General features: G+C 48.5%; 1 protein-coding gene across 2 annotated transcripts; it reads left to right on the top strand.

Moving 5' to 3' along the window:
* The first annotated feature begins 794 nt into the window (after positions 1–794).
* On the top strand, positions 795–18,278 carry FAAP24 (FA core complex associated protein 24). 2 transcript variants are annotated; one of them, XR_004404960.2, is made up of 7 exons: positions 796–2,911; positions 11,489–11,736; positions 12,699–12,838; positions 13,206–13,358; positions 14,351–14,638; positions 15,308–15,433; positions 16,016–18,278. XR_004404960.2 is itself a non-coding variant. In XM_032977618.2 (6 exons), exons 2-5 carry the CDS (start codon positions 11,619–11,621, stop codon positions 14,606–14,608), a joined length of 669 nt encoding a protein of 222 aa, XP_032833509.1. In that variant the 5' UTR covers positions 795–2,911; positions 11,489–11,618; the 3' UTR covers positions 14,609–14,638; positions 16,016–18,278. The 2 variants fall into 2 exon arrangements, 1 of the variants encoding a protein (XP_032833509.1); XM_032977618.2 differs by lacking the exon at positions 15,308–15,433 and having other exon boundaries at positions 795–2,911.
* Positions 18,279–22,851: the final 4,573 nt, after the last annotated feature.

Raw genomic sequence — 22,851 nt, 5'->3', positions numbered from 1 at the left:
GCGTGGCCGAGTGAGGGCGGTGGGACCGCGCCGAGTGACCGGCTGTGCGTGTGTAGCTGGTCGAGACGTTAATATCTAAGTGTTGTACTCGGAGTGAGAAGAAAAAGGTTGGCCAGTGTTGTAAGTCGCTCATTACATATGCAATGACTACTTGACGCACTTCTCTTGAAATGGCACTATTGAAGACAAATATTCTTGCTTCTTTCGGTAAAGTCACGTAGAAGGGAAACAATAAAATAATAAAAATATAAAACAAAATTCTCACGTCATTTCGACTGCAACACAAGCAATCATCATCAGGTGTGAAAACCACAGCAAGAAAATTTGAAAAAAGTGGCGGTTATTTTTAACGTTAGCACCACGGACAGCGATTTGACAGTTTGTTCAGATGGATGAGTCCATCTATGTTCGGAAAAGAGGAGGGAGGAGACGAAAAATAATGGGTGCGGTCTGAAAGCCGCCGTAAGCGTGAACAATCAATTAAGACCCGAAATGGTTTATCAAATCCAATGATTGCTAAGCCAGAATCCATCTTGGTTGAAATTGTCTCTGTGTTTGTATATGTGGATAGCCTCTTCTTTGGTTCTTTTGGTAAAGTCACGTAGAATGAGAATAAAATAATAAATTGATAAAATAAAATAAAATTCTCACGACGGATAGCCTCATGAACGAATCTCTCATGGTAGCCAGATGGCTTGCAAAGAACCTCTGTCTTGGAGAAGTCAATGTCATGTGAGCCTACTGAATTATAACAGTGATCTGCCATGGCCGAGGTGTTGGTCCTACCGTGTTTTAGATCTGCTTTGTGTTCACGAATGCGGTCCAAGACATGTTGTTTGGTTTCTCCATTGTAACTACTACCACAGAGGCAACTTAGTTTGTAGATGCCAGGGTACTGTATGTCCGGAATCACATCTTTTATAGATGGAACCAGTTCACGGATTTTATGTAATGTGTTGAATCGGACCTGGATCTTGTGTTTATTCAATATTTGGAGAGTTCACTTGGCATCAGGCGTAGACCCCCTACTGTAACAGCCCCGAGTCTCCCACGCATCTCCCCCTTAAATACCAACACGAGGCCACGGTCCCCCTTCTCGATCTTTCTCGCCGACTCTGGACGCTCGCTCCACTGGCCTCTTCGTCACCTGACCACGCCCCCTTCTCGAACATTCCCATGGCCACCGGTCCCTTCGCGCTCACAGCTGACTCCCCTGTCATTACCTCCCGTTGCCACTAGTCCCTTCGCATTCACAACTGGCTCCCCTGTCATTACCTCCCAGGCCCATTAGTCCCTTCGCACTCACAGCTGACTCCCCTGTCATTACCTCCCGTGGCCACCAGTCCCTTCGCACTCACAGCTGGGTATGAAAATTTTATGAAAATATTTAAAATTAAATGTAATTTAGAAAAATGTGTAATTATCCGAAAATATGTTAATTTCTGTAATTATGCGCATGAAATATGCTAATTAGAGAGCTAATCGTATTTATTATGCGATTATGCAAATGCGAGCCGTTATGATAATGAGGCCCTGCCTCGCTGACGAGGGTAGTATTATTACCAAGGCTGCTGTGTAGCTGATGGGATGTGTGCAGAATAGAGATGGAGTGATGTGGTACAGGAGGACGTTGAGCTGAGTGGACTTGCCAATGAGCGTTACCAGCGGTGTCAAGATCGGCCTCTGTGGAGGAGGCTCGTGAAGGACGCTACTGGGCAGTTGGAGGCAGTCGCCCTCCAACAACAACGGAGGGCGGAGGAGCGACGCTCACAACAACGAGCGGAGCGCCGGGCGGATAAAACGCAGCAAGTTGGCACAGTAGGGGGTACAGCTGGTGGTGCATCTACCGGTCATCTCAGTCGGTCAACCCATGGCACCTGCTGGGTCTGTCCAGAGACCTCCTCCTGCACCTAGCCTGGCACAGTAGGGGGTACAACAGCTGGTGGTGCATCTACCGATCATCTCAGTCGGCCAAGCCATGGCACCTGCTGGGTCTGTCCCGAGACCTCCTCCTGCACCTAGCCTGGCACAGTAGGGGGTACAACAGCTGGTGGTGCATCTACCACTCATCTCAGTCGGCCAACCCATGGCACCTGCTGGGTCTGTCCCGTGATCTCCTGCACCTAGCCTGGCACAGTAGGGGGTACAACAGCTGGTGGTGCATCTACCGGTGGTCATCTCAGTCGGCCAACCCATGGCACCTGCTGGGGTCTGTCCCAGGACTTCCTTGCCAGCAGAGAGCTCTCCCGACACTTCTCGTGGCTGCCTGCAACGTGCACCTAGCCTGGCACAGGCGCCATCTGGTGGCGAGCGGCATTGTGAGGCACCTTGCGTGCTCGTCCATTCGTGAGAACCTTCACCACGTTCATGGTCACTTTCAAACTAGACGCTGTCCTTAATAACAGTCCGGCTGCAACAGGAAACGAAACATTTAATAGGCGACGTTTCGGGTACACGGGCAAGGGCGTAGGGGCGACGTTTCGGGTACACAGGCAAGGGCATGGAGCCGGCTTCCCATTGGCCGGAGAGCTGGTCACGTGGGTGGTAAGCAGGCGCCAGGTGTGCGTGCGGTAATTTCTTCGGAAGAATCGATTGATCGATTCGACATGTTCTATAGTTTAGCTCTATTCCAAAGGGTTTTCACAGATCGATTCCAAAGCGTTTTCACAGACCGATCGATTCTCAAATTGTTATCGCAGAGCGCTCGCGATTCACGCGAATCGATCCACGGGATTATCTCCCCCCCCTCATCCGTGTGCAACAAAAATTGGCGCGAAAGTTGAGGGTGCGAGGGGGTCAGGAGACGGCGGGGCCGGCGGCGGCGGCGGCCTCCATGAGACGGAGCGACTCGACGCCGCCTGGCACGGCTGCGGCGACGGCGGTGGTGGTGCTGACGACGGCAGGCGCCGCGGTAGGGGCCGATCTCGGCGCCGCCGGCTCGGATTTGTTTCCCCCTGGCAGCGTTGCGAGCGGCGGCGTCGGCTCGCCCGAGGGAGGTCCTTCATCCAAGCGGTGAATTGGTGATGGCTGATGCTGACGATGATGCTTCTTCGTTCGTGCAGAGCAACAACCACAATGTGGCGTTCTATTTTTTTAAACTAAAGTGTATTTTGATTTAAAGCTTTCGTGACTGCAGTAATTCATATTCTTAGTTTTTTCGGTAAAGTCACGTTGAAGAGAAACAACAAAATAACAAAATATATATAAAACACTTTACCCTACATTGCTGGGATCACAAAAAAGACCTCCAAAATCTTGAATAAACACAAGATCCAGGTCCGTTTCAACACATTACATAAAATCCGTGATCTGGTTCCGTCTGTAAAAGATGTGATTCCGGACATACAATACCCTGGTGTCTACAAACTAAGTTGCCTCTGTGGTAGTAGTTACATTGGAGAAACCAAACGCCATATCTCGGACCGCATTCGTGAACATAAAGCAGACCTTAAACACGGTAGGACCAACACCTCGGCCGTAGCAGATCATTGTTCTAATTCAGTAGGCTCACATGCCATTGACTTTTCCAAGACGGAGGTTCTTTGTAAGCCATCTGGCTTCCATGAGAGATTCGTTCATGAGGCTATCCACATATACAAACACAGAGACAATTTCAACCGAGAAGATGGATTCTATCTTAGCAATCATTGGAAAGATTTGATAAATCATTTCACTTCTTGATTGATTGTTCACGCTTACAGTGGCTTTCAGACAGCATACATAAAAACAAATTTCGTCTCCCCCCTCCTCTTTTCAAAAAATAGATGGACTAGTCCTGGGCAAACTGCCATCGTTGCGCGTGACGCAAACGTTATTTTTATATATATAAATAAATATGCCGTTTTCAAAATAAATTTATGCAAACCGCCACACCTGATGATGACCGTTTGAGTTATGGTCGAAACGTCGTGAGAATTTTTTATTGTTTTATATATATTTTGTTATTTTGTTGTTTCTCTTCAACGTGACTTTACCGAAAAAACTAAGAATATGAATATAAAGTGTATTTGTTTTATTTGACCAGGTAAGGCCTCCCTACCTGAGTAGCTCTTGTTCAGCAGCGACCTGGCCTTCACAAATTATACCTCAACAAGATGGGCTTATCATCATCATGCGGACATTTATAGCAGCGGCCAAATACTCCAAACGCGTGGTGATGTTGACTCCAAATGTGGAGGGGAAACCCGGAGGGACCCGTAGATAAATCATCGCGATCATGGAGAGAGAGAGAAACACGCAGACAACTCCAAATATGCAGCAGCAGCAGGCATCGTCAGGGTCGGGCTCGAACCCACGAACCTCCTGTATACCAGGCGAGGTAGTTAACATCTCGCCACATCGAGGTGGTCAAGCCAGATAACCACGTCAGGCGTAGCGGAGTGTATCGCTCTGGCTTCGTACTTGTAGGTCGGGGGCATTGCGTCGCTCTGTGTTCTGGATGACCACGGTGGCACCGCTACCACTGGAGGGCTTTTTAACTTTAAATTTGTGCACCAGGGTATCCCACATCTGCTGCTGCTAGATCAAAGCCCAGGGATCTTCTGCTTGCGGTTGGGTCGATCACAACAGGGCGGTGTTTGCGAGTTCTTGTGAACTCGGATCAGCTCTCCAAGCTGCATCGTGGGGGGGGGGGGCGTTGTGAACTACCACGGTTGATTCTAGATTTAAAGCTTTCGTGACTGCTAGGATCCATACTCTTTGGTTCTATTGGGTAAAGTCACGTAGGTGAAAATAAAATAACAAAAAATCACGACGTTTCGGCCACAACACAAGCGGCCTTCATCAGGTGAAGGGACGAGACTGTCTGGAGGACAGCGCTGGAGTGGGAGAAGCCACGCTTAGATCACGACCTTTAAGCTGTGTGAGAGTAGAAAAACACGGTTGAAGTTGTGAACTCCCACGGTTGAAGTTGTGAACTACCACGGTTGAAGTTGTGAACTCCCACGGTTGAAGTTGTGAACTACCACGGCTGAAGTTGTGAACTCCCACGGTTGAAGTTGTGAACTACCACTGTTGAAGTTGTGAACTACCACGGTTGAAGTTGTGAACTACCACGGTTGAAGTTGTGAACTACCACGGTTGAAGTTGTGAACTCCCACGGTTGAAGTTGTGAACTACCACGGTTGATGTTGTGAACCACCACGGTTGAAGTTGTGAACTCCCACGGTTGAAGTTGTGAACCACGACGGTTGAAGTTGTGAACCACCACGGTTGATGTTGTGAACCACCACGGTTGAAGTTGTGAACTACCACGGTTGATGTTGTGAACGCCCACGGTTGAAGTTGTGAACTACCACGGTTGAAGTTGTGAACTCCCATTGTTGAAGTTGTGAACTACCACGGCTGAAGTTGTGAACTACCACGGTTGAAGTTGTGAACTCCCACGGTGGAAGTTGTGAACCACCACGGTTGAAGTTGTGAACTACCACGGTTGATGTTGTGAACCACCACGGTTGAAGTTGTGAACTCCCACGGTTGAAGTTGTGAACCACGACGGTTGAAGTTGTGAACCACCACGGTTGATGTTGTGAACCACCACGGTTGAAGTTGTGAACTACCACGGTTGATGTTGTGAACGCCCACGGTTGAAGTTGTGAACTACCACGGTTGAAGTTGTGAACTCCCATTGTTGAAGTTGTGAACTAACACGGCTGAAGTTGTGAACTACCACGGCTGAAGTTGTGAACTACCACGGTTGAAGTTGTGAACTCCCACGGTGGAAGTTGTGAACCACCACGGTGGAAGTTGTGAACCACCACGGTTGAAGTTGTGAACTACCACGGTTGAAGTTGTGAACCACCACGGTTGAAGTTGTGAACCCCAACGTTGAAGTTGTGAACCACCACGGTTGAAGTTGTGAACCACCACGGTTGAAGTTGTGAACTACCACGGTTGAAGTTGTGAACTACCACGGTTGAAGTTGTGAACCACCACGGTTGAAGTTGTGAACCCCCACGGTTGAAGTTGTGAACCCCCACCGTTGAAGTTGTGAACTCCCACGGTTGAAGTTGTGAACTACCACGGTTGAAGTTGTGAACTCCCACGGTGGAAGTTGTGAACTACCACGGTTGAAGTTGTGAACTACCACGGTTGAAGTTGTGAACTACCACGGTTGAAGTTGTGAACCCCCACGGTGGAAGTTGTGAACTCCCACGGTTGAAGTTGAGAACTCCCACGGTGGAAGTTGTGAACTACCACGGTTGAAGTTGTGAACTACCACGGTTGATTCTAGATTTAAAGCTTTCGTGACTGCTAGGATCCATACTCTTTGGTTCTATTGGGTAAAGTCACGTAGGTGAAAATAAAATAACAAAAAATCACGACGTTTCGGCCACAACACAAGCGGCCTTCATCAGGTGAAGGGACGAGACTGTCTGGAGGACAGCGCTGGAGTGGGAGAAGCCACGCTTAGATCACGACCTTTAAGCTGTGTGAGAGTAGAAAAACACGGTTGAAGTTGTGAACTCCCACGGTTGAAGTTGTGAACTACCACGGTTGAAGTTGTGAACTCCCACGGTTGAAGTTGTGAACTACCACGGCTGAAGTTGTGAACTCCCACGGTTGAAGTTGTGAACTACCACTGTTGAAGTTGTGAACTACCACGGTTGAAGTTGTGAACTACCACGGTTGAAGTTGTGAACTACCACGGTTGAAGTTGTGAACTCCCACGGTTGAAGTTGTGAACTACCACGGTTGATGTTGTGAACCACCACGGTTGAAGTTGTGAACTCCCACGGTTGAAGTTGTGAACCACGACGGTTGAAGTTGTGAACCACCACGGTTGATGTTGTGAACCACCACGGTTGAAGTTGTGAACTACCACGGTTGATGTTGTGAACGCCCACGGTTGAAGTTGTGAACTACCACGGTTGAAGTTGTGAACTCCCATTGTTGAAGTTGTGAACTACCACGGCTGAAGTTGTGAACTACCACGGTTGAAGTTGTGAACTCCCACGGTGGAAGTTGTGAACCACCACGGTTGAAGTTGTGAACTACCACGGTTGATGTTGTGAACCACCACGGTTGAAGTTGTGAACTCCCACGGTTGAAGTTGTGAACCACGACGGTTGAAGTTGTGAACCACCACGGTTGATGTTGTGAACCACCACGGTTGAAGTTGTGAACTACCACGGTTGATGTTGTGAACGCCCACGGTTGAAGTTGTGAACTACCACGGTTGAAGTTGTGAACTCCCATTGTTGAAGTTGTGAACTAACACGGCTGAAGTTGTGAACTACCACGGCTGAAGTTGTGAACTACCACGGTTGAAGTTGTGAACTCCCACGGTGGAAGTTGTGAACCACCACGGTGGAAGTTGTGAACCACCACGGTTGAAGTTGTGAACTACCACGGTTGAAGTTGTGAACCACCACGGTTGAAGTTGTGAACCCCAACGTTGAAGTTGTGAACCACCACGGTTGAAGTTGTGAACCACCACGGTTGAAGTTGTGAACTACCACGGTTGAAGTTGTGAACTACCACGGTTGAAGTTGTGAACCACCACGGTTGAAGTTGTGAACCCCCACGGTTGAAGTTGTGAACCCCCACCGTTGAAGTTGTGAACTCCCACGGTTGAAGTTGTGAACTACCACGGTTGAAGTTGTGAACTCCCACGGTGGAAGTTGTGAACTACCACGGTTGAAGTTGTGAACTACCACGGTTGAAGTTGTGAACTACCACGGTTGAAGTTGTGAACCCCCACGGTGGAAGTTGTGAACTCCCACGGTTGAAGTTGAGAACTCCCACGGTGGAAGTTGTGAACTACCACGGTTGAAGTTGTGAACTACCACGGTTGAAGTTGTGAACTCCCACGGTTGAAGTTGTGAACCCCCACGGTGGAAGTTGTGAACCCCCACGGTTGAAGTTGTGAACCGCCACGGTTGAAGTTGTGAACCCCCACGGTTGAAGTTGTGAACCACCACGGTTGAAGTTGTGAACCACCACGGTGGAAGTTGTGAACTACCACGGTGGAAGTTGTGAACCACCACGGTTGAAGTTGTGAACCCCCACGGTTGAAGTTGTGAACCACCACGGTTGAAGTTGTGAACCACCACGGTGGAAGTTGTGAACTACCACGGTGGAAGTTGTGAACCACCACGGTTGAAGTTGTGAACCCCCACGGTTGAAGTTGTGAACCCTCACGGTTGAAGTTGTGAACTCCCACGGTGGAAGTTGTGAACTCCCACGGTTGAAGTTGTGAACTACCACGGTTGAAGTTGTGAACCCCCACGGTTGAAGTTGTGAACCCCCAAAGTTGAAGTTGTGAACTCTCACGGTTGAAGTTGTGAACTCCCACGGTGGAAGTTGTGAACTACCACGGTCGAAGTTGTGAACTACCACGGTTGAAGTTGTGAACGCCCACGGTTGAAGTTGTGAACCCCCACGGTTGATGTTGTGAACTACCACGGTTGAAGTTGTGAACTACCACGGTTGAAGTTGTGAACTACCACGGTTGAAGTTGTGAACTACCACGGTTGAAGTTGTGAACTACCACGGTTGAAGTTGTGAACCCCCACGGTTGATGTTGTGAACTACCACGGTTGAAGTTGTGAACCCCCATGGTTGAAGTTGTGAACCCCCACGGTTGAAGTTGTGAACTCCCATGGTTGAAGTTGTGAACTACCACGGTTGAAGTTGTGAACTACCACGGTCGAAGTTGTGAACTACCACGGTTGAAGTTGTGAACGCCCACGGTTGAAGTTGTGAACCCCCACGGTTGATGTTGTGAACTACCACGGTTGAAGTTGTGAACTACCACGGTTGAAGTTGTGAACCACCACGGTTGAAGTTGTGAACCCCCACGGTTGAAGTTGTGAACTCCCATGGTTGAAGTTGTGAACTACCACGGTCGAAGTTGTGAACTACCACGGTTGAAGTTGTGAACGCCCACGGTTGAAGTTGTGAACCCCCACGGTTGATGTTGTGAACTACCACGGTTGAAGTTGTGAACTACCACGGTTGAAGTTGTGAACTACCACGGTTGAAGTTGTGAACTACCACGGTTGAAGTTGTGAACTACCACGGTTGAAGTTGTGAACTACCACGGTTGAAGTTGTGAACCCCCACGGTTGATGTTGTGAACTACCACGGTTGAAGTTGTGAACCCCCACGGTTGAAGTTGTGAACTACCACGGTTGAAGTTGTGAACCCCCACGGTTGATGTTGTGAACTACCACGGTTGAAGTTGTGAACCCCCACGGTTGAAGTTGTGAACCACCACGGTTGAAGTTGTGAACCCCCACGGTTGAAGTTGTGAACTCCCATGGTTGAAGTTGTGAACTACCACGGTTGAAGTTGTGAACTCCCACGGTTGAAGTTGTGAACTACCACGGTTGAAGTTGTGAACTACCACGGTTGAAGTTGTGAACTCCCACGGGTGAAGTTGTGAAGCGCGTGGGCCCTCCATGGCTTTGCGTGACTCCCAGCGATGGCGAGGGACGTTCTTTTGAGGTCCTGGCGAACGGGAAGGCGACTGCGTTCCTTGGCCGCTGCTTAGGAATGTATCGTGAGAATAGCTTAATCACACTATTGTATTGCTCATGACGTGTACATTTATCTATTTATATACTGTGTATATGTTTCTGTTGTAAGCTGTCGTGGTAACCACAGAAAATGCGACACGATGGGGTGGGGAGGCGGAGTAACTCTGCATTATTATGCAGGAACCACCATCAGCAGTTCCCAAAGAACTGCATCGTTGTTCCTCGTGTTTTCTTCGGTCACGGTCAATACCAATCGAGCAAAAGTGACTGACAGTGATAGACTGCTGTGGGCAGGTTTCGTTATCATTAGCATGCATCAGCACGGTTTTGTTTAAATTTAGCATCATACCAAAGCTAATTGGTAGTGCGGGGGAAGGGCAACTAAATAAACACACAAAAAAGCTCTTCTAAAGGATTGAGTTTTCAATCCAGATTTAAAGGTGCATATATCCAGTGGCTTCCTCATATCGGAAGAGCATTCCGGGTGGCCGCAGAAGCGCATCTGAAAGCACACGAGGATGAGCGGAGTTCGCGTGATGGTGGTTTGTGCTCTTTGGTGAGATCAGCGAAGTATTGTGGTTCATTTGTGGGACAGGGGGCTTGGTGTGCGACCTTTATAAACTGCTAATGTTTTCTTGTTGCGTAATGCACAAAAGCCGAGTGCTTCTTGTACACGTCTCTGAGTGTGGCTTTGAAATGTACGGTTGTCTGGCCTGCATTATGATTCTGTTATGACGATAGAGTGTTCTCCTCTACAGATTTGATCTTCACGGGGAACATTGGGAGGAGGCCCTGTGACGTCATTGTGTGCAAGCATCACAAGCCAAATATATTTTTTTAATTTTTAAAAATTGCACCACAAATTGCTCAAAGGGGAGTACACTGCACATACCAATTATTGCCGCCCCTACACTCGGGCTGAACGATTAATCGATTTCAAATCGAAATCGCAATTTGAAACAATGCGATTAGTAAAAAGCAAAGGCCGCGATTTTTAGCGATTTGAAAAGTGATATTACTTTCTTATTGGAATATTTTTTATTTTTTATGATTATAACTTTATTTAACTTAATTATTCTATGTTTGATTGTTCTTCTTCTTTGGTTCTTTCGGTAAAGTCACGTAGAATGGCAATAAAATAATAAAAATAAAATTAGTGAGATTTTTGTTGTTTTATTTTATTATTTTATTCTCATTCTACGTGACTTTACCGAAAGAACCGAAGAAGAAGATAATAAAAATAAAACAATAAAATTAGTGAGAATTTTATTGTTTTATTTTATTATTTTATTCTCATTCTAAGTGACTTTACCGAAAGAACCAAAGAAGATGAATCCTTGCAGTCACGAAAGCTTTAAATCGAAATTTGATTGTTCTATTTCAATTAAATCATTTTCATAAATACATGTTGGAAGCTATTCATATCTTTTAAGTTTTCATCCTTGCATTAGAATATATAGAGCAGTTCATATTTTGATGGTATCACGTGGTAATGCTGCATCACATGTTTTCAATCTATTACACAGTGAATATTGAACTGAAGCTTCACTTTAAAAAAATATAATCGCAAATCAAATCGCAATATCTGTCAGAAAAATCGCAATTAGATATTTTCCCCAAATCGTTCAGCCCTAGCCTACATCTTCCACTGCAAACACCTGGCAGGACTCTCCTGAAATGTAGTCGGTAGTCTCGGTGAGGCTTTCCAAAATAAAATGTGACTTTCAGTGTAATTTGTGTTTTTCATCATCAGCTAATGCTGGATGAATAAGGCCTCTGCCAATGCCGATGAGTTACAGAAGGAAGCAAACTCAGCCCCGAGTACCAACCTTCAAACTGACCTGAACCCTGCCAATACCCCCACCACCCCCCACACTAAGCCATGCCTCACCTCTGATTAGCACGGTCATACCTCCCTATTAGCACGCTTGGCAAACGTACGGTGCGAAAGAAGTTCAGCATACTTGAATACACGTCCCACTCTTCACCGTTTCTCTGCGTTTCAGTGTTGGTGCCCGGAGCGCTGGTACCCAGTGGGGTAGCCGCGCCCACTTCGTGTTTTCCCGGCGAGTGAGCGGGGGACGCCGATCGGACCCCGGGGCGGGCGAGTGAGAGGCGGGCAGCGTCGGTGTCGGCATGAACGAGTCCTGCGTGAGGGGGGGCACCCCTGCCCGGCCCGGCACGAGCGCGCCCCCCGGGCACGTGCTCATCAGCGAGAAGTGGAGGGGAACGCAGGTGGCACAGGCGCTATCCGGTGCGTGGTCATGATGAGGGCTGCGCTATTAACCATTTCCAATGACGTATGTGTACACGTACATCATCTTTTGATTCCATTTCGATGATGTATGCGTACGTCATCGGAACGGAATCGTAAGAAAAATTGTAAACTTTAACGGTAACGAGGCATCCACAAGGCCATGCGGGAAGGTGTGTGGCACAGTTTGGATCCAGCTATCACAGAGCACGGTCGTGTCGCTATGGTTTTCTGCAATGAGCAGTGTCTTTAAAAAGGGCGCTATGTGTTTATAAATAAAATTAACGTTAACCGCTTGCACCTTCTGAGATTAAGCGGTGAACGGGATACCCACCCTGCAACTTGCAGACGTCTCGGTAAGGGAAAGGGTTAAGATGCCGACCCATCAATTAAAATAAAGAGTATATTATTTTTAAACCATTTTCCCCAATTATATCTTGATTTTTTTATTATTTTTTCCATCTACGTGACTTTACCGAAAGAACCAAAGAATATGGATCCTTGCAGTCACGAAAACTTCAAATCTAGAATATATCTTGATGTCGCATCATTAGACGAAGAATCTATTTGAAACTTACTGAGCAGTTCAAACCTTTGTGTGAGAGGACAGCCCGTAGAAGTGGATGTCAAAGAACTACCTCTGAGATCCCTTCTTCAAGTAGCTAGTTTCCACAAAGTATGGAGGGCAACACTTTCCCACCCACTCCGCCACTGAGAGTGATGATCGTCGGATGACAGTCAAACTGATGTCGTTCATTCTTGGCTGGATATCACCCTCTGTGCAGAACCAAATTTCATGTCGCTTTATTTGCGCAGCCACTGTTGGTAAACTTGGACAAGACCATCACCTCGTTATACCTTAGGGCCCTGTGCTGCAGGCTTGACGGCATCTTCACGTTCACGTCCTGACCGTTCGGCGTTTGTGCACAAACACCTGGGTTGTGCTTTGTGTCTGCGTGCAGGAAAGGTGCGACTTGTGTTCGAGGAGGCGATGGGCCTCACAGACTTCCAGCTCTCGGACCGCATGTGCCTCCTGTTCATCACAGAGAGTGACCAGGTCACCGGCTCGGACTACAAGCGCAGGCTCGTGCGCTTCCGAAAGGTGAGGTCGTGCCGGCATTTGGCCGACAGCATAAACCTTTGTGCCTTAAGAATCATAATATTTATTTTTACTGCAGGAGGAATGCGATGAGCTATAAAGCTCTTGTCACAGATGTCCAGTAGGGGCACGGGGTCTGAACGTTACAACAACGGTACAAAAACACGACACCGGCGCAAAGTACCTGGTGCAATGTGTCAACATCGTCGCGAGGGAGACGGAAGGGCGTGGTGCCGTCCACCCACCCCCTCGTGTGCCACAGTGCCAGCCTTCATAGGTGCTGCTGCTCGCTACTAACGGCAACTTGCCCCAGCAGTCCGCTTAAGGCTACACGGGTGGGGTGGGGATCTTTGTCTTTCGCGTGAGACAGAAGAGCGCCGCTAACTCCCTGGTGCTGGTGGAGCTGACGCCGCTGAGCGAGCAGTACTTTGCCGACGTGCAGGCTTTCGTGGTGCTCGACCTGGGCATGGCCATCGTCCCGGTGAGCGGCCAGGCCGAAGCAGCGCTCGTCATCGCCCACCTGGTGAGCAGGAGCCGTGCGCATCGCGCTGGGCCGGCCGTGCGTCCAGAGACTGGTCACGGTGGGGGGGGGGGGCGGGCGCGGCGGGGGAACTTATCTTAAGGTAGAGTTGATTCTCACTTTTAACCTGTTGTTGGCCTTCGCGACCAATATTATCCATAGTGCTCTGGGTTTTTTTTATTTTATTTCTAACTACGTGACTTTACCAAAAGAGTATGGATTCTTGCAGTCACGAAAGCTTCAAATCAAGATTATCCACAAGAGGTTTTTTGGGTTAGATCAAACCATAACCCTCTGGCCTTTGCACCTGATTGGCTCACAAGTGACGACATCACATCCCTCTATTTAAGAACGAAGCAGGAGGATTTCTCCACATATCTGGCCGCCGTCTGATGATACTGATTGTAATTACTGGTGAAACGTCGTACTCAAATTGTAAATGTTGTGGGTTTACTCTCAATCACACCCGTGTGCTGTACTAGTAACGAATTGGCATGTTTTGTTTTCGTGATAAACCTTGCTAAGGTGACAAACCTTGCTAATTGGCTGTGTTGGGTGGTGGCGGGTTTAACGACATTTATATATACACGATCTAACCCAAAAAACACCTCTTGTGGTCAAGTTGATTTTGTTTCACTTGTCGTCGCCCACCTGGTGAGCAGGAGCTGCGCGCGTTGCGCTAGGCCGGCCGAGCATCCTGAGACTTAGGTCACGGGTGGGAGGGGGGGTGGCGGTTGCAGCAACATAACTCAAGGGCAAGTTGATATTGTGTCACCCGTGGTGAGAACTGGAGTAGTGTAGGAGCCTCATTTTTGCAACACGAACATTCATAGGCAAGGACATTCTTAACCCTGGCGCACGGGGCCTTGATGGCAAGGAGCCCTAACCTCTCTCCTCACGTCCGGGGCTATCGAATGAACATCAAGTGCGGCTGCGTTAACGGAAAGCTGACGCTCTCCCTACGGCCGTGGGTATGCTCGCCGTTTGGTCCGCAGGTGGCCGATGAAGGCAAGAGTCCCGGGACTAACCCCTTCTCGCCCTCGCGGGGCGCGGCGGGCTCTGGCGACGCCGCCGTTCTCGACTGCGTCACGCACATCCCGGGCATCGGGCGCGTGAAGGCTCTGGCCCTACTGGAGCGCTTCCCGAGCCTACACGCGCTGTCCACCGCCTCCGATGAGCAGCTCGCCATCGCGGTCGGCCGAGGGGCTGCTGCTAGCGTCCGGGCGTTCTTCACGCAGCGCACGGGGCCCTGATGGCAGGGAGGGCCTCTCACGGTACTACAGGTATCATTCCCGCTGGTTATTTGCCATGTCGAGCAGTGACCAAACCTCCCCTTGCCCCTCCATCGCTTCCTGTCCCCTCCCCTATAACCTTTCTCATGAAAGGTTATGGGGGAGGGGACACACTGTCACTCAATCCTTGGAGCACGTCACTGCTAACTAAATCATCGCATTGTCTTTGTAAGCTGTGTCAAATGCCTTGAGTGAAGGCGCGTTCGATAAATATCATTACATTTTGGTCGTACACTCTTTTTGTTGATGGGTTTGTCATTTACAGCTTACATTTTTGGGCACTTATTTTAGTTAAATTTAAAGGACAGTGAATCAAGTTTTGATACTTTTACCTCATGCATTAAATCAAATCAATTATTTTTCGATTCACGTAATGGGTCTAGGTGTCTCCTACAGCCATCAGAGGCCTTGCCTTCACTACAATTACAGAAAAATAAATCATCCTTCAACATAATATTAAAGTATATAGAATCATTACAGCACATAGATGATATGGACTATTATAGTTGTGTAATATACTTAGGGAGTAGGACAATATAATTCTGACAGCATGGAGCCACAGAGAACAGAATTCAAAACAATTTTATTTTGCGGGTATAAGAGTATTTACAAACATGAGGTGCTATTATGCTGGCTCTCTTCTCTCCCTGTGTCCCTCAGTCCAGACACTGGGGGGTGAGAGGACACAAGGACAGGGGAAGAGACCCCCTCAACTCTTCACATGTTCACCTGAAGATTCTCAGATGAAAATCTTCCCCTCCTGGCAGCGCCGCTTGTGCAGCGAAGGTGTAGTGGGCTCAAATAGGCACACACAGCTTCTTGGGAGGCAACACTATTTATGAACACCAGCACTGTCGAGTTACATAGGGTGGTAACCACCGTCCTACTCTAGCTAACACACAGCGTCCTCTCTAGCACCGCCTCTCGGATACGCTCGCGTGACCCAGCCAGGTGGGCTACTGGCGGGTCCCGCTGACTGGAGGCTTGACTCTTCTTGGCGTCTTCACGATGCATCTTCGTTCTTGATACGGGCTGCAGCCTCGAGCCTCGTGAGGAGGCTGCTTATATGGGCCTCGGCGTGCCCGGGCCCCGCCCCGGTCACGCCTCCCTTCGAGAACCCTCTCGAAGCCTCCTCCCTGCTGTCCACGTGCCCCCCAAGGTGCGCCCCCCCGGCCCCCACTTGGATCCGGTCACGTGTCCAGCCGGGGTCACAGAGTGCCACGGCCTCACACCACCCCCGTGGCCTCCCGAGTCCAGAACCGGCCCTGACGTCATTCCCGCCTCCAGCCAGGATGATGTCATGTATAGACCCGCGTGGTAGTGATGCTCCCCCCGCATAGTGACGTCACATTGTGTGTGTGTTCACAGTCGTGATGCTACTGGTCACTACAAAGGTACCCCAGCAGAGAGAGGTCCACAGTCAAGTGGCCTCCCTCTTGGAAGCTCCCTTGGCCATGCCGGCAGAGCAGGCCCTCTGCACCCGCGTCTTCACCACTCCCACAGCCTGGGCGCACTTCGCGTGGGACGAGCCCCAAGGGGCTGCCATGAACACCAGCAGCTCTGGCTCTCTTCCGCGCTCGGGTCGTTGAGGCGGCTACCGGCGTCGCCGAGAACCGCGGCCTCCCAAAATGCGGCCGGGCGCACCAGCGGGGAGGAGCGAGGCGGGGGCCGCCCAGGCACCGGCAGCATCTGCTCAGATTCAAGCAGGGGCTGCTCAGCCGTCAGGAGGAGGGCGGTGTCGTGGAGGAGGTGGTGCTTCGGGTGACGGGGACTCGGCTCCTTGAGCGTGCGGGGCCTTAGGCAAGCGAGACCTGGGGCACAGTGAGAGGAGGGGGTGGCATCAGCACTGCAAGTGCCTGGGCACTTCGCTTAATCGTCATCCAATGCAAGCACTCTCGTTGAGTCGCCGTAGTCGAGTTCCCACGAGCACTATGACCGCGCATGGAGAGATCGCACAGAGGAGCATGATGGACCTGGGAGCACGGTGCTACGCAGTGACATCGCCGTGACCTTAAGAGAAGTGGACTTGGACAGGACACATTTCAAGACTAGCGTGTTATCAGTTTATCACATCAGTAGATCTATGATGTTGCGAAAATAGGTATTTTGGTCATTGTCATGAAGCTGCCTCACCACTACAAACTGTGCTCACTCATCCCTTGATAATCCCCACTCACCACTACCTCCTCTCCCCACTCACCACTACCTACTCTCACCACTACCTCCTGTCCCCACTCACCACTACCTCCTGTCCCCACTCACCACTACCTCCTGTCCCCACTCACCACTACCTCCTGTCCCCACTCACCACTACCTCCTGTCCCCACTCACCACTACCTCCTGTCCCCACTCACCACTACCTCCTGTCCCCACTCACCACTACCTACTCTCCCCACTCACCACTACCTCCTCTCCCCACTCACCACAACCTACTCTCCCCACTCACCATTACCTACTGTCACCACTACCTCCTCTCCCCACTCACCACTACCTCCTCTCCCCACTCACCACTACCTCCTCTCCCCACTCACCACTACCTCCTCTTCCCACTCACCACTACCTACTGTCCCCACTCATCCCTTGATAATCCCCACTCACCACTATCCCCACTCACCACTACTGTCCCCACTCACCACTACCTCCTCTCCCCACTCACCACTACCTCCTCTCCCCACTCACCACTACCTCCTCTCCCCACTCACCACTATCCCCACTCACCACTACCTCCTCTCCCCACTCACCACTACCTCCTCTCCCCACTCACCACTACCTCCTCTCCCCACTCACCACTACCTCCTCTTCCCACTCATCCCTTGATAATCCCCACTCACCACTACCTACTGTCCCCACTCATCCCTTGATAATCCCCACTCACCACTATCCCCACTCACCACTACTGTCCCCACTCACCACTATCCCCACTCACCACTACCTCCTCTCCCCACTCACCACTACCTCCTCTCCCCACTCACCACTATCCCCACTCACCACTACCTCCTCTCCCCACTCACCACTACCTCCTCTCCCCACTCACCACTACCTCCTCTCCCCACTCACCACTACCTCCTCTCCCCACTCACCACTACCTCCTCTCCCCACTCACCACTACCTCCTCTCCCCACTCACCACTACCTCCTCTCCCCACTCACCACTATCCCCACTCACCACTACCTCCTCTCCCCACTCACCACTACCTCCTCTTCCCACTCATCCCTTGATAATCCCCACTCACCACTATCCCCACTCACCACTACTGTCCCCACTCACCACTATCCCCACTCACCACTACCTCCTCTCCCCACTCACCCTTGATAATCCCCACTCACCACTACTGTCCCCACTCACCACTACTGTCCCCACTCACCACTACTGTCCCCACTCACCACTATCCCCACTCACCACTATCCCCACTCACCACTATCCCCACTACCTTCTCTCTGGTAGGATGGGGGATGGTTTAGTGTTGTATTTGTTTGGGTGATTTGTTTACCTTTCTTGTACGTTGTACTACTATCGTGTTGTATTGTTTGTTGCAACGTTCTTACCCTGTGCCCCTGCTGGACATATGTGAAAAAGAGCTTTATAGCTCATCGGATTCCTCCTGCAGTATAAATAAATATTCCGATTTTGATTTGTGCTCGCTAACAGCACCGGCCCGAAGTCTGTTACAGCTACACGGAGGGGTGGGGCGGGGGGGGGGGTCTGTCGTTACTGTTGTTGGTGCCTTGGGGGAGTCTGGTTATAGTCCCACGACCACTTCGACCGAAGTGACTGTGGATTACCTGGCAGGATTCTTCAGAGTCCCGGAGTCTGTGGGAGCGGGGGGGGGAGAATGCCTCCACGCCTGCCGTGAAGAGTGCCGTTAAACAACCTACTCATGTACAACCACAGAGACAAAGATCCCACCAATAGGCATGGGCCAAGTGCTGTTAGCAACCACCTTATGATGACCAGCATGGGACACAAAGGGGGCCTTGGTGGCCAGTACCACGCCCGGCAACCTTCTCATCACTAATGTTTTAACACACTGCAGCCAGATACTCGAGTCGTAATAGCACACGTGTGCTCCTCCACTAACCCCGCACATTACCCCTAACATGCACAGACAACTCTCTAGCTACACAACAGCCCTTACCTACTGCCCACACAGGAAACTACACACCAATACCCGCCATTCGCCACTATGTGACGGTGACATCGCCACAGTACCCAGGTGCACTTTGAGGCCACGTGAAGTGTCGAAGGCTTGCCGACAGGTGGTCTCGGGACAGACCCAGGTGCCATGGGTTGGCTGACCGAGATGACTGGTAGATGCACCAGCTGTATCCCCTACTGTGCCAAATTGCTGAATTTTAGCCGCCCGGCGCGCTCCGCTCGTTGTGAGCTGTTGTTCCTCCGCGCTCCATTGTTGCTGGAGGGCAACTGCCTCCAACTGCCCAGTTGCGTCCTTCACGAGCCTCTTTCATAGAAGCCGATCTTGACACCGCTGGTACCAGTCGTCGACAAGTTCACTCGGTTCCACATCCTCCCGTACCACATCACTCCATCTCTTCTCCAGCCCATGTCGTGCCCGTTTAGCCCCCTCTATGCAGCCAAACAGAAGCTGCTTAGGCATGCGGTGGCTGTGCATGCGGGCTACATGACCCAGCCAACGCAGCCTTGCCTGCCGGAGGAGCTCACCGATAGGAATGTGTCCAGATCTTTAAAGGATTTGTGAGCTCGCCTGCGCAGATGTTTCATTAGAAGGGTCCACGTTTCACAAGCATAGAGAAGGGAGGGCATGGCTGGCCGAGAAGACCCGAAGCTTTGTGCAGAGTGACAGACTAGGTAGCTTCCATACATCATTGCGCAGCCGATGAAAATATGCCGCCTGCACTGGCGGAGCCAGTAGGGGGGGTGGGGTGGCACGTACCTCCCCAATGATTCGATCGAAATCCCTAATTTCGATCGGATCATTGTGGTTTATTAGTAATAAATCGGCATTTTGCAACACCCACTGCCACTGTGTAGGATATTATTACGTGCCAGGGACTCTATGAGATGATAGGACAATAGTCCGAGTCCATAATTGGCAAGAAGTAACGGCAAAGCAGTTATAAGTGACTCAGAATTGTGCCGAGCTGCGTATACAGTACACGACTTCCCTGAAGGTATTCAGCGAGCGCGATGCCGATCACACAACGCGGTTCAAATTCGACCCTCGATCGATGGCTGTGCCATCGGCACCCACGCATCGAATAAAAAGCAAGGGACAAGTCCTTACTAACAACTCCTTACTTACTAACAACTCCTTACTTACTAACAACTCCTTACTTACTAACAACTCCTTACCAACAACTCCTTACTAACAACTCCTTGCTTACTAACAGCTCCTTACTAACAACTCCTTACTCACTAGCAACTCCTTACTAACAACTCCTTACTTGCTAACAACTTACTTACTAACAACTCCTTACTTACTAACAACTCCTTACCAACAACTCCTTACTAACAACTCCTTACTTACTAACAGCTCCTTACTAACAACTCCTTACTCACTAGCAACTCCTTACTAACAACTCCTTACTTGCTAACAACTCCTTACTTACTAACAACTCCTTACTTACCAACAACTCCTTACTTACTAACAACTCCTTACTTACCAACAACTCTTTACTTACCAACAACTCATTACTTACCAACAACTCCTTACTTACTAACAACTCCTTACTTACTAACAACTCCTTACTTACTATCAACTCCTTTCTAACAACTCCTTACTTACCAGCAACTCCTTGCGAACAACTCCTTACTTACTAAAAACTCCTAACAACTCCTTACTAACAACTCCTTACTCACTAACAACTCCTTACTCACTAACAACTCCTTACTAACAACTCCTTACTTACTAAACTCCTTACTCACTAACAACTCCTTACTAACAACTCCTTGCTTACTAACAACTCCTTACTAACAACTCCTTACTTGCTAACAACTCCTTACTTGCTAACAACTCCTTACTAAGAACTCCTTACTAACAACTCCTTACTTACTGACAACTCCTTACTAACAACTCCTTACTTGCCAACAACTCCTTACTTACCAACAACTCCTTACTAACAACTCCTTAACTCCTTACCTACTAACTCCTTACTCACTAACATCTCCTTACCAACAACTCCTTACTTACTAACAACTCCTTACTAACAACTCCTTGCCAACTAACAACTCTTTACTAACAACTCCTTACTTACTAGCAACTCCTTACTAACAACTCCTTACTTACTAACAACTCCTTACTTACTAACAACTCCTTACTTACTAACAACTCCTTACTCGCTAACAACTCCTTACTCACTAACAACTCCTTACCAACAACTCCTCACTAACAACTCCTTACTTACCAACTCCTTACCTACTAACAACTCCTTACCTACTAACAACTCCTTACCTACTAACAACTCCTTACTAACAACTCCTTACTTACTAGCAACTCCTTACTTACTAGCAACTCCTTACTTACTAACAACTCCTTACTTACTAACAACTCCTTACTCGCTAACAACTCCTTACTCACTAACAACTCCTTACCAACAACTCCTCACTAACAACTCCTTACTTACCAACTCCTTACCTACTAACAACTCCTTACCTACTAACAACTCCTTACCTACTAACAACTCCTTACTAACAACTCCTTACTTACTAGCAACTCCTTACTTACTAGCAACTCCTTACTTACTAACAACTCCTTACTTACTAACAACTCCTTACTAACTCCTTACTAACAACTCCTTACTTACTAACAACTCCTTACTCACTAACAACTCCTTACTAACAACTCCTTACCTACTAACAACTCCTTACCTACCAACAACTCCTTACCTACTAACAGCTCCTTACTTACTAACAACTCCTTACTAACAACTCCTTACCTACTAACAACTCCTTACCTACTAACAACTCCTTACCTACTAACAACTCCTTACTAACAACTCCTTACCTACTAACAACTCCTTACTTACTAGCAACTCCTTACTAACAACTCCTTACCTACTAACAACTCCTTACTAACAACTCCTTACTCACTAACAACTCCTTACTCACTAACAACTCCTTACCTACTAACAACTTACTAACAACTTCTTACTAACAACTTCTTACTAACAACTCCTTACCTACTAACAACTCCTTACCTACTAACAACTCCTTACTTACTAACAACTCCTCACTTACTAACAACTCCTTACTAACAACTCCCTACTCACTAACAACTCCTTACTCACTAACAACTCCTTACTCACTAACAACTCCTTACCTACTAACAACTTACTAACAACTCCTTACCTACTAACAACTTACTAACAACTCCTTACCTACTAACAACTCCTTACTAACAACTCCTTACTTACTAGCAACTCCTTACTAACAACTCCTTACTTACTAACAACTCCTTACTTACTAACAACTCCTTACTAACTCCTTACTAACAACTCCTTACTTACTAACAACTCCTTACTCACTAACAACTCCTTACTAACAACTCCTTACCTACTAACAACTCCTTACCTACCAACAACTCCTTACCTACTAACAGCTCCTTACTTACTAACAACTCCTTACTAACAACTCCTTACCTACTAACAACTCCTTACCTACTAACAACTCCTTACCTACTAACAGCTCCTTACTTACTAACAACTCCTTACTAACAACTCCTTACCTACTAACAACTCCTTACTTACTAGCAACTCCTTACTAACAACTCCTTACCTACTAACAACTCCTTACTAACAACTCCTTACTCACTAACAACTCCTTACCTACTAACAACTTACTAACAACTTCTTACTAACAACTTCTTACTAACAACTCCTTACCTACTAACAACTCCTTACCTACTAACAACTCCTTACCTACTAACAACTCCTTACTTACTAACAACTCCTCACTTACTAACAACTCCTTACTAACAACTCCTTACTCACTAACAACTCCTTACTCACTAACAACTCCTTACTCACTAACAACTCCTTACCTACTAACAACTTACTAACAACTCCTTACCTACTAACAACTCCTTACCTACTAACAACTCCTTACTCACTAACAACTCCTTACTCACTAACAACTTACTAACAACTCCTTACTAACAACTTCTTACTAACAACTCCTCTATAATTTTTAATTGCTGGAGAGGTTGCCCGCCCTACCTGAAAAGCCAT

This window comes from Petromyzon marinus, chromosome 63, assembly GCF_048934315.1.
Source record: "Petromyzon marinus isolate PM22_M1 ecotype Great Lakes invasive population chromosome 63, UKy_Petmar_22M1.pri1.0, whole genome shotgun sequence".
Classification (NCBI taxonomy): domain Eukaryota; kingdom Metazoa; phylum Chordata; class Hyperoartia; order Petromyzontiformes; family Petromyzontidae; genus Petromyzon; species Petromyzon marinus.
The sequence above is the reverse complement of the archived record's forward strand: the minus strand, read 5'-3'. Positions and strand labels throughout refer to the sequence as shown.